The sequence below is a fragment of the Copadichromis virginalis genome, linkage group LG11 (genome assembly GCF_057382275.1).
Source record: "Copadichromis virginalis isolate Kocher_CV1m ecotype Utaka linkage group LG11, C_Virginalis_male_GT1.1, whole genome shotgun sequence".
Taxonomy (NCBI): domain Eukaryota; kingdom Metazoa; phylum Chordata; class Actinopteri; order Cichliformes; family Cichlidae; genus Copadichromis; species Copadichromis virginalis.
The window spans coordinates 24,627,223-24,643,066 of NC_140628.1; the positions used below are offsets into that span (position 1 = coordinate 24,627,223).

Below are 15,844 nucleotides of genomic sequence, written 5' to 3' on the forward strand. Positions count from 1 at the left end.
TATGTTTGTCTTTGTGTTTGTGTATGAAAAGCCTGCAGCTTTCCATACACAAACACAAAGTTGAGTAGTTTGCTTATATTTTTGTCTCTAGCATATTTACACAGTTCTCTGTTTAGGGGGAAAAATAGCTTTCTTGGTGAAATTTGGATGGAAAGTTTGAATATTCTTAGTCATTTTTTAGAAAGAGTGGAAACAGTTAACCTGAAAATGTTAAACGTTAATTCTGAGCCCTGTTTTTTGGAATCTCATAAACTAAACAGTTAAGTAACTGAATAATAATAAAAACACATTTTTTAACTCCCGCTTCCTTTTTGTCCAGACGTGCTGCGCTGCCTCTGTCGATGCGTGGACGCAGAGCATTGGTTGATGACCTTTCATTAGAGAACTCCGATTCAGAAGAGCCTCCTGCCTCACCCACCCCCTCCTCTGGGGTCCCAGGGACCCCGACTCCGTCCTCAGAACACAGCCTGGACCCTCCGCCGCCCTACAGTGTCAACAACGCAGAGTGACAGGCACACATCTGCTTAGCTACACAAACAACGCACACGCACACACAAGCATCAGCCTCAGAGCCTCGACTGCTCGCGGTGATGCAGAGGCAGGCACACAGCACATAGCTACACTAGTTTTAAATTAAATGCCATGTAGGATAAATATCAGGCAGTTAGTTGTAAAGCATCCTCCCTGATATAGCGATGCTCTTTAAGATTTTGCCTCATTTTTTTCTCAACAAGTACAGAAAATGTGTTTTAAAAAAAAAAGAAATTTTACAAAGCGTCAACTGGAATTGATTTTATTTTATAAAACAACAAAGACTTGAAGTTTCTACATTACCACCTCTGTAATGCACTTCTCATAAACTAAACTACATCTGCTCACTAAGCAGTAAAAAACTTTTACATTTGGATTTATTTACAAACATTTGATGTGGATTGAATACACAGATCAGGGCTGCTGGAAGATGACAATCTGTATTCACGTTACACGAGCAGTCAAGTACACACATGGAGCGGAGAATTCGCCTTCGATATGAGTGTGAGTTAACTTTTTAAACTTGGAAGAATTTGGCAAAAAGAAAGAAAATTGTCATCTAAACACAGTGCTGCACATTTTCTAAGTTGGCCTAACAGATAATAATAAGAAACCGGGATGCATTACATCGTTTTCATATCACCTGTCACAATTACAGTGACACAAAGAGCTGAAAGCAGCCGACATGCAGACAGACTCGCTGCTTTAGACGATAAACTCTTTTCTATAGATTAGAAACAGTACGTTGTTAGACCACGCAGTAGATAGTATTAGATAGTTTCTTTATCTTAAAGTCTTAACATATTGCATCAGAAATTTTGAATTTGTATAATTTATATCAAATACCAACTTAAGTTATTGATCACTGCTTGTTTTCTGTCTTGTGTGTGTGTGTGTGGGGGGGGGGGGGGGGGCATGTTAGTCTGAAAATTCCTCTTCATGCTGGCTCTGATGTCAGGCTGAACCGGGTTACTTTAAAGGACAGCTAAGACTTGTTTCTGTCAGCATCTCAGCATCGGGTTGCAGATGTGAATTTGCATGGAAGACCTCTCTGGTTAACATTATTGCTGGTTTTAAAAATAAAAAGGAAAAGGGGAAAGAAGAAGAAGTACACGTTTATGGATTCTCTTCAATGGCAACATAACTGGAAATGACTTGTGGAGGACTGTATTCATTCATATTTTTATCCAAAGCAGAACAAATGGTCAGAATGGGTCTTATTTTCTTGTTTTAGAACGATAAAGGCGTTACATTTTATTTTGACAAGCATCTTGTACACTGTAAGGTTGATTTTACTGGTTTACTGTGTAAATTATTAATCAAACAAAGCTTTTCTGTTTAACCAAACGGTGGGCGTACGGATGAGAAAAGGGACTTAAATTTGTAGTTACCGTAGAGTAGCTGTAGAATAGAGTAGATGACGGGAGTAGAGGCTGGTTGGGTTTTCTAACATGTCTTGAGTAGAATAAACTCTGCCTCTGCTCGCGGGTCCTGTGTAGAAGATTAGAATATAACTGAGCGTTAGGCTCAAAGCATTTTCATGGACTAGTAGTGTTAGATTTAAAAAAAAAAAAAAAAAAAAGACAGTGGAAACAATGAGGAGTGAACTTTTATGGAGTAAATGGCAAATAGAAAAAGAAGTTGCTTTTCTTTTTTTTACCCTGTCAACTCAAGATGACATTATCTTACACCTGCTCTGATAACCCTGCTGTGAAGCCCACTTTTAAAGTTTTTTCTTCAGACCGTCTCCATTGTCATATCTTCTATTTTTAAAAGATGGCCTTTTTTATAGCTTTTATATAGTTTAGTTTATGACCTTCTGCTGCACTGGGGGGGTCTTAACAAATTGGCAGATGCTGTCTAAAGAAGCAGTTCAACCTTTTGGGAAATTTTCTTTCTTGCTTAATGTTAGTATCAGTCTCTTTTTTACCTGCATTTTAAAGCTGCAGCCAGTTAACTTAGCAAGTAGGAACTGGGGAACATATAGTCTGGCCTCACTGTGAAGCCTGACATTCATATCTGCAGAAGAAGCTAAGCTACAAAAAGAAAAAAGTGGCAATTTCACCTGCAGGTTATGTGTACAACTATTTTTTAATTATTAAATTACCAAATTTGGTTGAGTCTAATTTTAGAATTAAAATTAAAAGAGGGCTGTCTTTTTACCTGGCTAGGTTCGAGATCAGTTCTTTGGAAGGAGAGTTAAATGAGACATAAAACACCTCTGACTTGGGCTTTAGCTTTTGTCAAGTCAGCTAAAGCCTCAGTCACACATACTAGAAATCAGATGGCAACCTCCAGTTGCTAGGGAAAAATCTGTATAACCCCACTCAACTGGCAAGTGGTTGCTGGAGGTTGCTGGCTGTCATCAGGCGAGTGCTGCAGCAAAAACCTTGTTGTGATTTCTTTGGTGGCTAGCAGGTTGCACTTCCATGCCAGCTATGGTCATGGTCAGTTTGTATGGAAGACTCTTAGTGCTGCTTAGCAAGTAAATTGGGAATGTTGAAAACAAGTCTGCGCCTTCCATGTAAGCTACTGACGACTGCCGGTCACTATGCCTGTGTGACGGGGGCCTAACGTAAAGAAAGCCTGCCTATGTTGAACTCTCCTCCAGTAATCCAGTAATGTAGTAATATAATTCTTTAATTTTCCACCTAACAAACTGGATATTACTCAATAATCTACAAACCTTATGTGCTGATAGGATAGGTGAATTCAGTTGTTTTTAGGGTTTCTGCCTTTATGCTAAGCTAACTAGCTGCTGGGTGTAGTTTTGCATTAAATGTACAGACCTGTGAAAGCCACAGATCATCTAATGAAAGCCAATTTCCCAAATGGCACAAATACAACGAATGTCACTGATGCTTTAACTGGAAAATTTGAACTAATGAAAGCTTCGGATCATGTAGCTGAAACCATAAATGTTGCTCTGAATGTCAGAATCAGAATCGCGTTTATTGGCCATGTATATGCACAGACACATACAAGGAATTTGGTTCTGGTAGATGATGGCTCTCAAGCACAGCCATGTAAATCACAACAACATGTAAAAAACACAATACACACACACACACACACACACACACGTGTATATATATACACATGTACACATGCATACACATACATACACGAACATACACAAAGCTGTGTAAACCAACCATAAATAACCAATCTAAATGTTATATACATAAAATACAGGATGAGAGAAATGAAGTGAAGTGAAATGAATACCACAGAATGTACATAAGGTACAGGTAAGGTTCTGATTCTGAATGTGTTTATTATTCTAAATCAGCGGTCCCCAACCTTTTTTGAACCACGGACTGGTTAATGTCCGACAATATTTTCACGGACCGGCCATTAAGGTGTTGCGCAGATAAATACAACAAAATAAAATAATATGACCAAGTCAAAAAGTGTGGTATTTTTTAAATATACGTAATAATAAACACGAATTCACTGTGTAATTGTGTTTCCTCCTGAACAACATTGAGAGTAACATCCACCTCTCTGATGCTTAATGCCCTCTGGTCGCTATGGTAACACGTAAATATTTCTTTCAAAATAAGACACACAACTACAACACGGGAAAAGACCCAGGGAAACCGAGTTAACGACAAAAACCCTGAAAACCATACATGTCATACCCGGGCCTCAACTCGCGGCCTGGTATTAAACGACTCATGGACCAGTACCGGTCCGGGGATTGGGGACCACTGTTCTAAATAGTCCTATATTATCTACACTATACGGAAAAGAATCAATAATCCTGGTGGAGTTTATCATTGATTACACACGTGACCACTACAGTAGTTTTCGGTAATCAGGGTTGTCATCACTGTTTAAGTTAACATGCCTCTGATGAACTGATAAAAACAATTTTATTAATCTGCAGTCATCCTACATGCATCCATATTTTTTGCCATGCCATGATTCACAGTTAGTGACAGAAAAAATATGTGACTCAAGAAAGACTACTGACAACATATATTTAACACCCAACTAAAGGGTTTTAATTTTTATTTTCTGTATGTGTTACTCTTTTGTTTTAGTAATATCCAAAGGGTTTTGATTGAACTTTTATGTTTCTTTTAGTTTTTTTGTGTAAATGCTGCACTTTATAGTGTAAAACAACCAGACACTGTCAGTACGTTCTGTCTGCTTTGTCACGCGGTTTGTCACAAAAAAAGGCCGACATAGCATCAAGCCAAATGAGCTGACGTGGTGTTGTCTCTCTGAACTACTCAATAACTCTTATTAAACAATGTGTATCAAATAGACCAAAATCTGAAGACAAACGGATTGAACCGCTGGATCGAGGGCAAAAGAGCTCTGTTTACCTGTAGCAAGAGACAAGGCCGGTGCTTCTCAAAAGTGTTATTTTACTTTTCTCTGTCTGTGTTTGTTTATGGCGACTGTGGAACCATTTTGAAAATGTGTTTTATTGTTTTAGCCTCTTTTTTAAATTATGCTGTAATAATAAAACATCTGACCGGGGTTAACTTTAATATATGTCGTTGGTTATTATTATTACTTTGTGTCCATTTTATTTGGATAATGGGTAACATTTCATACTCCTCACTGTAATCAGTGCACAGACTGACACTCTTACATGTTAAACATAACCCATACTGTAAAAAAAAAGAATTCCATAGAAAAACGGAAAATGTCCTGGTAATTTTCTGCCAGTACATTTTCTGGGGTTTTTTTTTTTTTTTTACAGAAGTTGAAGAACCTTTCCATAAATGATGGAAAATTCAGTAGATTTACAGTATACTCTCTGTAGTATTTATGGACATTTGCTTCAGTTATAAAATGGAAAATAATATTACCATTTACAGACACCTCTTTTCACTGTAACTCATGAAATGTAGTTCTTTATATCCTTAACCATACATTTCTATACAATTACAAACTAATATACCATTTGCTCAAAAATTCATAAATTAAAACTTTTTAAATTAATCTGTGCTTAGTACACAAAAACATTGGTAAAATTAATGTTAAACAATCGTTTATTCTCCTCAAAATATAATGACAGCATCCAATCTCATCATAAAACAACTAAACAGCTAATACATACACAAAATAATGCACAAACTTTCAAATTTGAGCATTTTTATTTCCTTGAAATCAGTTTGCTGTCATGTAAATTTGTATATACATTCAGTCAAGTGGCTCCAAGTGTTTTCTTTAAACAGGACACCTGACAAATAAAAAATGTAATGATTAACGATATGTTCACATTTAATAATATCCAGAGTACGTTTAAGTTAGAATCACAGCCTTGTGGATGTTTTTGCCTCAGCCAAACAGTTAAGGTGTGGTTTACATCCATGTCTGTCCTCTTATGATACAGTATACACATGTACTCCAGGAACAAAAAGACATTTTAAAAAGTTTCTTTTTTGTTGCTGTTGTTTATGTCTAAGTTTTAAAAAAAAATGAATAAAAATACAAAGGATTAGGGCTGTGTAATATGACCAAAATATCATATCCGGAAATAAGACATTTCTCATTCTGATAATCATATATATCACAGAATAGTGCATTGTCTGTACACTCTGGGTGTTGTGTACCTGGAGTCGAGTGTTTTGACCGATGTATGAAACTATATATTTTTTAGACATAAGTTGTAGTTGCCTCATCTTCACTGGCCATGCTGGTATTTTCTGTGCCTGTATCCATATGGTGACCATCCAAACAATGAACAAATATTGCGGTGAACACTGTATTTTGTGACACCACGAAACAAATGATATATGATAAATGATAAGGATAAATATGAAACGATGGTTGTTTTCATTTCATCATCCTATATCTATCGTCATATCGAGCAGCCCAACTAAGGATTATAATACATGTAGAGTTGCATACACATAACAGCATTCTGTTGCAACATAAGCAGTTTATAATGAAATTAACATACATACCTTGAAAAAACGAAATCAACCACTACATTAAACTCACCTTGACCAGGCTTTTTCTTCATTTTCTGACACCAGCTGCTCTGGATCATCACCACCTTGCGTCTTCATCTTTTTTTCACTCGGTGAAGTCTTTCCTTTTCTTGGCTCTGAACTGAAAAACCAAAGTGTGTGATCTAGGGCTGCCACGATTAGTCGACTAGTCACGATTATGTCGACTATCAAAATGGTCAACAACTAATTTAATAGTCGACGTGTCGTTTGAAGCTTTGTAAGATCTCAAAAGACGCAGGAATAAGTAGTAGGATTTAAGAGTGTAATAACGGACTGAAACAGAAGATGGTAGCACTGCATGTACAAGGATGCCAGCTGCCGTTAAACCCCGAAGAAGAAGAAGCGGTGTCCGGTAACGTAGCTGTGTCCAAATTCAGGAACGGCTTCCTCCTGTGCCCGCATTTGTATGCCAATTACGTTACAGCAACACGACGAAGACTGTCCAAATTCGAAGACTCCGACAAATGCGCCCTTCATTTCCCCAGATTTGAAGGATGGGTCGGGTGTATAATTCGTGGCCAAACCTATCCCAGAATTCATAGTGCGGCCCTGCTCAGTTTCCAACAATGGCAGCGCTAGTTACCGTAATTGTCGGGCTATAAGCCGCTACTTTTTGCACAAGCTTTGAACCCTGCGGCTTTTAGTCAGGTGCGGCTTTTCTATGGATTTTCCATGATTTTTGTCATATCGTAAGACGATTTGTTTTGTTTGTTCCGCTGTTGTACGGCACTACGTTGCCTGGCGGAAGGATCGGGGTTCAAGAGTGGTATGTTAGTCACATGTCCGTCCGCCAGGCAACGTAGTGCCGTACGAAGTAGCGCGAAAAACAAACTTCAAAGTAGCGCTACGCATTCAGCGGGAGGCGTGGATGACGAGCGGCGATAAACTTGCGAAAAGCAAGTTATGCCCAACTCCACCGGTGGATTCTGACAGCGTGGAAAAGTGTGCAAACATCCACGATCACCAACGGATTTTGAAGGGCTGGACTGCTGCATGATGGAGAGGAGGACACCGCCACGGCCCTTCTGAGGGTGTTCGACTCTGACACTGACAACGAGGATTTCTTTGGTTTTGAAAGTGACAACGAAGGAGAGAAGCGGAGAGTGGATGACGAAGCCATCCTGAGCCTGTTCGTTTCCGACATTGGAGAAGAGGACTTTGGTGGTTTTAGAGCGCAGGAAGAAGAGAAAGATGGTGAATGACTGACTTTTCTTCTTGTTAAAGCCGTGTCACTGCACCTGAGCCTAAAAGGTAGTCCGAATCTATTTTTCTGGTGTGCTGTAGGTTACTGTTATGTACTACATGTGCAAATATGTACCCATAACTTGTTTTTCAAAATATTAATAAAAGGGGTGTGTCTCCAAACAGCCATCTCTTTCCTGACAATTCCCTTTGTGCATATTCTCTTACATATGATGAGTCAACATTGAAACACCTGCGGCTTTTAGTCAGGTGCGGCTAATGTATGTACAAAACAGGATTTTCCCCTGATTTTAGCTTGTGCGGCTAATATTCAGGTGCGCTTTGTAGTCCGGGAAATACGGTAGTTTTAATATTACTCTTATTATTCTTTCTAGGTCACAAAATAAACGTTTAACATATTTTCAGGCGAGAATGTAGCTGTGTAAACCTCAAATATCTGCTCAGTTTATCAAGACACCACATATTTTCAAAAGCGCTCCGATGTTTTCGGAGACGTCAGTTACCCACCAGCTCGATAGCTAGCTGGGGTTCAAGGCTCACTAGAGCTGATGAGAACACCGTTTTCAAACCCACTGCCGTCGTTCGCTACTCAGGTTAAACATGATATATAAGTCACTTAGATAACTTAAAAATGTTATTGTTTGGCTTTTTTCAGTATTTTATTTGTTCCTGAGTAAATCAGTTTGGCTGAGATTAAAGTTATATTTTTTACACAGCTGAATAAACGTCAAGCAGACAACTGATTATCAGAAGTGTGAGATGCTCGAGAATATACTCCGGTGTCCTGTTATATTTTAAATAGACAGGAGGGTAGCAACTCCATCGAAACAATCTGCAAATGTCATTAAAATTTAATAAACTATCATCTCGTCTTTATTTTTAGTTAGCACCAGCGTTGGCCAAGTTACTTGAAAAAAGTAATCAGTAACTAATTACTGATTACTTCCCCAAAAAAGTAATCCCGTTACTTTACTGATTACTTATTTTCAAAAGTAATTAATTACTTAGTTACTTAGTTAATTTTTAAAAACACAATTTACAACCTGAATAGGTGATAAAGCGATAGATCTTTCAACCCAATTCTACTTTTTCAAGTTCAAGTTCAAATTTTATTCGCCACATGCAGTGACAGGTTGCCCTGCAGTGGAATGAACCCGCCCCCCGACCATGCACAACACAGACATCACATGGGAATACAAGTCAGAGAACGGTTGCATTACAGAAAAAACACTGAAATGTACACTACAATGGGAAAGTACAAGAGGAAAAAAAAAGACCTCTACTCATGCTGGGCTATAGAGGACAGCATGAGAACAGGAAACAAAAAAAACTCCTCTGCACAGAAAGCACATAAATGTCCACAATACAGCATTATAGAGCACGTGACCAGCAACAGGGTTGGGTAGGGGATAAGGAGTAAACCCAGGCAACACAGCAGCCATCCTGCCACTGCGCCGACTCTCCAGCGCGGGCCTAGACCCGCCTCGTGTTCCCAGGAGGCAACAAGCATCGAAGGCATTGGAAGGGGAGGGGGGATGTGTGAGTGCTTATCAGTGTAAATGTATGTGTGTGCGTGTCCATAGTTCAGCTGAGACAGTGTCCTTCGCCCTACCAGGCTAAGTAAACAGTCTACCAGCCAACCCAGGTGGCCTTGCATAGAGTGGGAAGAACAGTCAACACACAGTCGTTATCAGGGAGTTTTTGTTCGGCTCCAGCCTTGAGCCCACAGCTGGCACCGAGGGGGTATCCGCATTGATGTTGATGTTGTTGATTTTTCTTTTATGCGAGCAGCTCATGAGAATTTCAAAGCTGTTCTTTAACACTCCGACACTGGTCTCTCAATCTCCCGTTGGAGAACCGTGAGCTTCTCCACGATGTTATCAAACTTATGATTTGTGGTCTTCTCATTCTTGTATGATTCATAATCCATCATACAAAATGTAATCAAATGGAAAAGTCTCTTTTTTTTTACTTGTTTTATCAGTTTTAATCTTTTAACTTTATGCATCAAGCAAAAATTAAATTATATGCAACATTCTCTGACTTGAAGAAATTAGTTTAACATTTAAACCTACTTTCTGCACATTCCAGCACATAAAATTAAATATTTTTTGTGTTTACACTCAGTCTTTCAAATAGATGCAAGTAAAACACAGCAGAAAATAAATAAAGTCAAAGACTAGCGGTCCTTTTGCTCTATTTTCACCTGTAAAGCAGGAGTGGGGTAGGCGGAGGTTTGCCCTGGTGCAGGTGTGCCGCAGCGGTCAGTTGAAGAATCTGCGAGTTTCTCTGTGATTTTCCCATTACGTCGTTGCGCACTCAGTGCTTGTTTAGGGTTTTGTTCGCTGTAAAAAGAAGTTTTCTTCCCACGCACAATGGACACTAATGTTTTTGTCACTTTTTATGGAATCAAACTCAAAGTAAGGTCAGTACTTCCACGCTTTAAACGCTGCATGCTCATACTCTCTTCCGTACTCGATATATTATCCATTGTTGATCTGCACACAGCTGTTGTCACGAACTTGCTTACGTCACTGTCATGAGACATTCCCGCAAAAAAAATCCCGGTTTTAGTAACGCAGCAACGCAGCGTTCCTACGGGAAAGTAACGGTGATCTAATTACCATTTTTGCGATAGTAATCCCTTACTTTACTCGTTACTTGAAAAAAGTAATCAGTTTACAGTAACTGCCCATCTCTGATTAGCACATACCTTAAACACTTAAAGCTGTAAGCTAATGATAGTTATATAAGAGCAGATGCATGCTGGTGCAATAAGCTGCACTTTTACATCCACTGGATGCATGATCTGATTAGTTGACTAATCGCAAAAATAATCGGTGACTCGTCGACTATCAAAATAATGGTTTGTGGCAGCCCTAGTGTGATCACATTTGAAATAAGTTATATTTTTCCTCTGCAGTGTTGAAGAGTTGAAGAGCTATCATTGATTGAAGAGTGCTTCAATTAATGATAGCTGTTGATCCATTTCTCAAATAATCTCTAAGGATCTGAATTTTTTAAGAAAGAGACAAAATATCTGCTTATTAGGCTAAAAGCTTGATATAGATATTACGATTTATAATATGTCAGCATCCCCCACAAGGCATGTAAAACCCCTGCACACCAGCACTGCGCTTATACTTCAATCAAGATAAAGTTATTATTCATTCATTTATTTATTTATTTATTTATTTATTTATTTATGTATTTATTATTTATTTAGTTATAAGTATTATTATTTAATCACATTAGAACAACAGGGTCACAAAAATATACTCTGCTGTGAAGAAAAAACCATCATGAATACTAATTGAACTGTGATTTCACCTACTTGTTGTGAATAGTAGTATACTACTGATCATTTTGATTTATTTAAGTGTACATACTAAAAATGCTGCTCAGCATTTCATAAATTATATTTTCAATAAATATTGAAGGAAAAACACAGTTACAGCGGGAATGTGTCTGTCTGCCAATATTTCACTAAACATTTCTATGTGCTATAAAATGGACATAATTATAAATGTGCTGAGATGAAACTAAACTTTCAATAGTATTACCACTATCCGGTTGTTCAGTCTGACGTCACTAGCCGTGTCTGGACCTAAACTCCGCTGCAGGTCCATATATCAAACGACCACTATGGCATTACTGAGAGTTGAAAAACTGTCTAAAGTCTTTCATCTTTAATAAAATGATCAGCGTTCTGCTCTACCAGGTGTAACAATTGCGTTTAACATCCAGGCATCCATGAAAACGGAATTTATGACATTTAACGGAGTTAGAAGTTAGCAGGGAGTTAGCTCGCTAGCTTCTATCTAAATACAATATAGCATGTCCTGACTGCGGGGTTTTGGAAACAAATTAAAATGTACAGCTCTGTTATCACTTCCAGCATAAATGAAGACAGGAAACTAAACAGCAGTGACGTTTGTAGGGTTACTGAAGTTTGGCTAGCTGGTATATAATGATGTGCTACGTGACCGCTAGCGACACAGCTATGTTAGCATAATATAAACAACCTAACTTTTTTTCCACTCGATAAAAGTTACCGTGAGTGTTCTCGGTGGTCAGGAACAAATGTAATCGCATGGCAGGATGCTGTAAAAGGACCAAACTTCAGCCAGGAGAACAACTGAGATAATCCATCCACAATACGAGGTTAGTCAGTCATATACTGCTGCATGGGCTGGGCTGTAGTTACATCCTAAGGTTTTAAAAACTGAGCTTAAATAAATGATTAGCGGTAATAAAAGCCGAGGGAGGTCAACAGTGATCACTGACTGTTTTAGGAGCTTTTTGAGATCAAATATAAGAAAATACATAACATTAAACATGTTAACAACACAAAAGCCATATTAAACGCAGACTACTTTAGACCCGGAAGTAGGATTTGTCGCGTCATCACTGAACAACCGGATAGTCTGTTAACCACCAAGTTAATCTATGTTGGTCAGCTAGGGTAAAAGTCTTTACTTTAGCAGCCTAAATCAGAGGCTAACATTAGCATTTATTAGCATCAGCTATGAGGCTTAAACTCGTGTAAGTGTAACTTTGCCTGAAAACCTTCAGTTCTTTCTAAATAAAAAGTTAAAAAACATGATTACGAACAAGCATCAGTCAGTAAAGGTCACGGGAAAAAATTAAACAACACTACACATGTTGATTAAAAATAAATCATGCTGAGCGGTTTCTTGTTGCTGCCACTGATTGAGGTAAAAATAAAACAAGCAACACTTAAAACATTTCTAAAAAAAAAAAAAAAGTGAAAATATTTTTTTTTATGTGGAATTTGAAAATGTTTTTTCAAAAATGGGGGGGAAAAGGGGATTTAACAATACAGGAGAGGGGGTCAAGACCCTCACCCCAATCACCTTTCACACCCCATCTTGCCCCAACTGCACCCCACCTACCCCTTACTCACCCCCATGACACCCACCAAAATGTTTTGATCAAAGAGGGAGGGGGTCAAGCTGGAGGAAATGGGATTTAAGGACATGGAAATATGGAAAATTCCTTCACATTTATACAGTACATTATACTGTCTTGTTACTGGGAAAAATGTATTCACAAATGCAGACATTTCTAAGAAAAAAATGTGAAAAAATTTTTTTTAATGTGGAATTTGAAAATGTGTTTTTTATGCCAAAATGCCAAATTGATTTTAGCTAGTGTTAGCTGTGATTGTTAAACAGTTAACATGGTCAACCAAGAGCAGTTTGTCGGTTGACAGTGTTGGGGAGTAACGGAATACATGTACCGCCGTTACGTATTTAAAATACAAAATATGAGTAACTGTATTCCGTTACAGTTACCGTTTAAAAAGGTGGTATTCAGAATACAGTTACTTTGTTGAAATAAATGGATTACACTGCAGTACTTTCCTGTTTCATTCTGTCGCGGGTCAGGACTGTTTGGGTTTTGTTTGACAGCTACGTTCTGTTGTTCCAGGCGGCAGCGTTATGGTTGCCATGGTTACAGGGCAACGCTCTCTCTCTCTCTGCCACTGTGTGTTTCCTGGGTGAGAGAGCGCCTTTTCGTTGTTGTTGTTGTTGTGCTAAGCTAACAGGCAGAATGCTACAAGCATAGCTCTAAAGAATGTAGCATCATGGGCAGTGTAGTCCGTGTTGCAGGGAGAATGGACTGCCATACACGTTATGGGTCTGTGAGCGCGAGGAGGGAGAAAAAGGGGAGTGGAAAGGTACGAGTTGTCATCGAGGAAAAACGGGAGCTGGAAGCATGTAAATATAATAATAACCACTGCAGCCAAGAAGAGTGCCTGACGAGCCCAGTTGTAAGTAAGCTATTAAGACTCGACTGTACACCGTGTTCGTGTTTTCCTCCGAAAATAATAAGTTCCGTTGGAGCAGTCTTTCTTATTTTTCTTTTTTTTTTTGTGTGTGTCCCGTTTGGATCTTTAGCCATCAGAATTGTTGTCTAAAGGCCAAGTAAGATGCCAAGCGGATTTATTTTACCAAGTGGATCATCATGGCCTTGCCATATTGGTCCATTTGATTGACCTTTATTATAATTATGAATTTATTTTATTTTCAGTTGCTACAAACGGGACAGACATGACTGGGGGATAGGACAGGGAGAAAGAATGAAAGAAAGAGAGGGAGAGAAAGAAGACCAAAGGGGAGAAGAGACGGTGAGAAGGGGGAGAAGAAAGAAATTAAAACAAACAAAAAAAACAAAACACCTGGGTCACCTGTATGGAGAAAAAAAACAGAAGAGAAAGCAAACAACAAAGAGCAACATAATAAAAAAAACAGCACCATCACAATAAACTAGCTAGCAGTAGATATCAGTAGATACTAAATAATAAACGATGTTGTGCAGCACGCAAGATAGACAGCGCACAATGTGCTTTGAGGCAGCAGCCAAGAAAGCTGTAGTCCGCGTCTGTGAATACCCGTGTGTACACCTGTGTGCATACCTGTGTGGATCAGCATGCTTGCATTCCAAAGGTTTCTCCATGTAACGATCTGCTAGGGAGTGTGGGGAGCCACAGCCCCGTCCTCCAGGGTATGAAGCAGGTATGGAGGAGATCAAAACTCCAGACATCCAGAGGCCCACAGAACACAAGAGACCAAGGAAGACCAACAGAGGGGCAGCCGCGCCACTGTCCCAGTAAGAGCTGAGGAGAGTCCCAGATGAGGGTTCACTCAGCAGCCGCGGAGCAGAAGCCAGGGGGAGTTGCAGTGACGCGCCCGTGAGCTCCGCCGGCAGCCAGCTGTGCCTGAGTGACCGAGCCCCAGGCCGAGAGGCCGGGGGCACCCCACCTCCGAAGTGGCCCGAGCGAGCCCCAGGCTCCAGGCCCCGATAAGCGGCCGCCAAGGAGTGAGCCGGTGTGTACCCGGACGCCCACCCCCAGACACAAAGAACCACCGACGCACCGACACCTGAGGGAGTCCGCCACTGGCAGGGGAAGTGGTGGTGGGCGGAGATAGGCCTCCAAACCTTGGAGGGCCTGAGATGTCCCCAGAGAGGTGGCGTCTGATACCCAACCTGACATATAGACACAGACATACAGGCACACACAGACACAAACATCCATTCCCACCCTCATGCTCTCATATGCACTTACTCCACACTCAACCAACGTGGAGACAGACATAAAGAGACGCTGTACACACGATCACACTCCCCAAGCGTACTCTAGGTCTAGGTACCCTTGCCCCTGGAGGGGGGAACTGCACCCAGACCCAGGTGGTGTTACCCTTTTCCCTGCGGTGGGGAGAGGCAGACCGCCCCGACTCCGCAGCAGTTGGAGCAGTCTTTCAACGCCTCTCTCTGTCTCTCGCAAGAAAAGTTGACCCACACAACAAAGTAAAGCTATTTTTCGGCTACAAGCCGACAGGGACCCCGCTGTATTAGTCAGAGGTCCATTTACTACAGTTCGGAGTCACGGACCTTCAGTAATAGTAATAAATCACACAGCAATAGTACATTCACGTTGTTGTAAAAAGCATGATAATATATTAAGTAATCCAAAGTATTCAGAATACGTTACTGTCATTGAGTAACGTAACGGAATACGTTACAGAATACATTTTGGGGCATGTGTTCTGTATTCTGTAATGGAATACATTTTAAAAGTAACCTTCCCAACACTGTCGGTTGACCCAATAAAGTATAAAGTTTACCTTACATAGTACTTACAGACTTATGTTTACTGTTTAATCTGTGTAATGTCACTTGGGTTTGCTGTTGCCATGCTCTGCGTTAGCTCTTTGTGTTAGCCTGCTGGAGCAGGCGCTGGGCTGTGTTTTGTCTGGCATGGATCTGCGGTTCACCCCTGCATTCAGGTCATTTTATGCTCTTGAATTTTTTTCATGATCTGTTTTTTCATTATCTGGTCCTGGTGGCCTCCTGGTCCAGCTGGACCCCTCCCTCCTTGATCAACACTTTAGTTCAACCTGCCCAGTCTTTTGATGCGCTGGGAGAGCCCAGGGTAGCTGTAGCTCAGGTGGCAGAGCAGGCCACTAATCAAAAGGTTGGTGGTTCGATCCCAGGCTGCCTCCTGGCTGCATGCCAAATATCCTTGGGCAAGACACTAACCCCATGTTTCCCTACTGGTGGTGGTCAGAGGGCCCGGTGGCGCCAGTGTCCGGCAGTGGCCTCGC

The 15,844-nt window shown here is 40.2% G+C and overlaps 1 protein-coding gene across 5 annotated transcripts in view; it reads left to right on the forward strand.

The window, feature by feature from the left end:
* Positions 1 to 5,036, forward strand: part of myh14 (myosin, heavy chain 14, non-muscle) — a 33,727-nt gene extending 28,691 nt beyond the window's left edge. For all 5 annotated transcript variants that reach the window (XM_085473977.1, XM_085473978.1, XM_085473979.1 and 2 more), the window contains one exon: positions 320 to 5,036. In XM_085473977.1, coding sequence (XP_085330103.1) covers positions 320 to 509 — 190 coding nt within the window. In that variant the 3' untranslated portion in view covers positions 510 to 5,036. The remainder of the gene's footprint in view (positions 1 to 319) is intronic.
* The last annotated feature ends 10,808 nt before the right edge of the window (positions 5,037 to 15,844 follow it).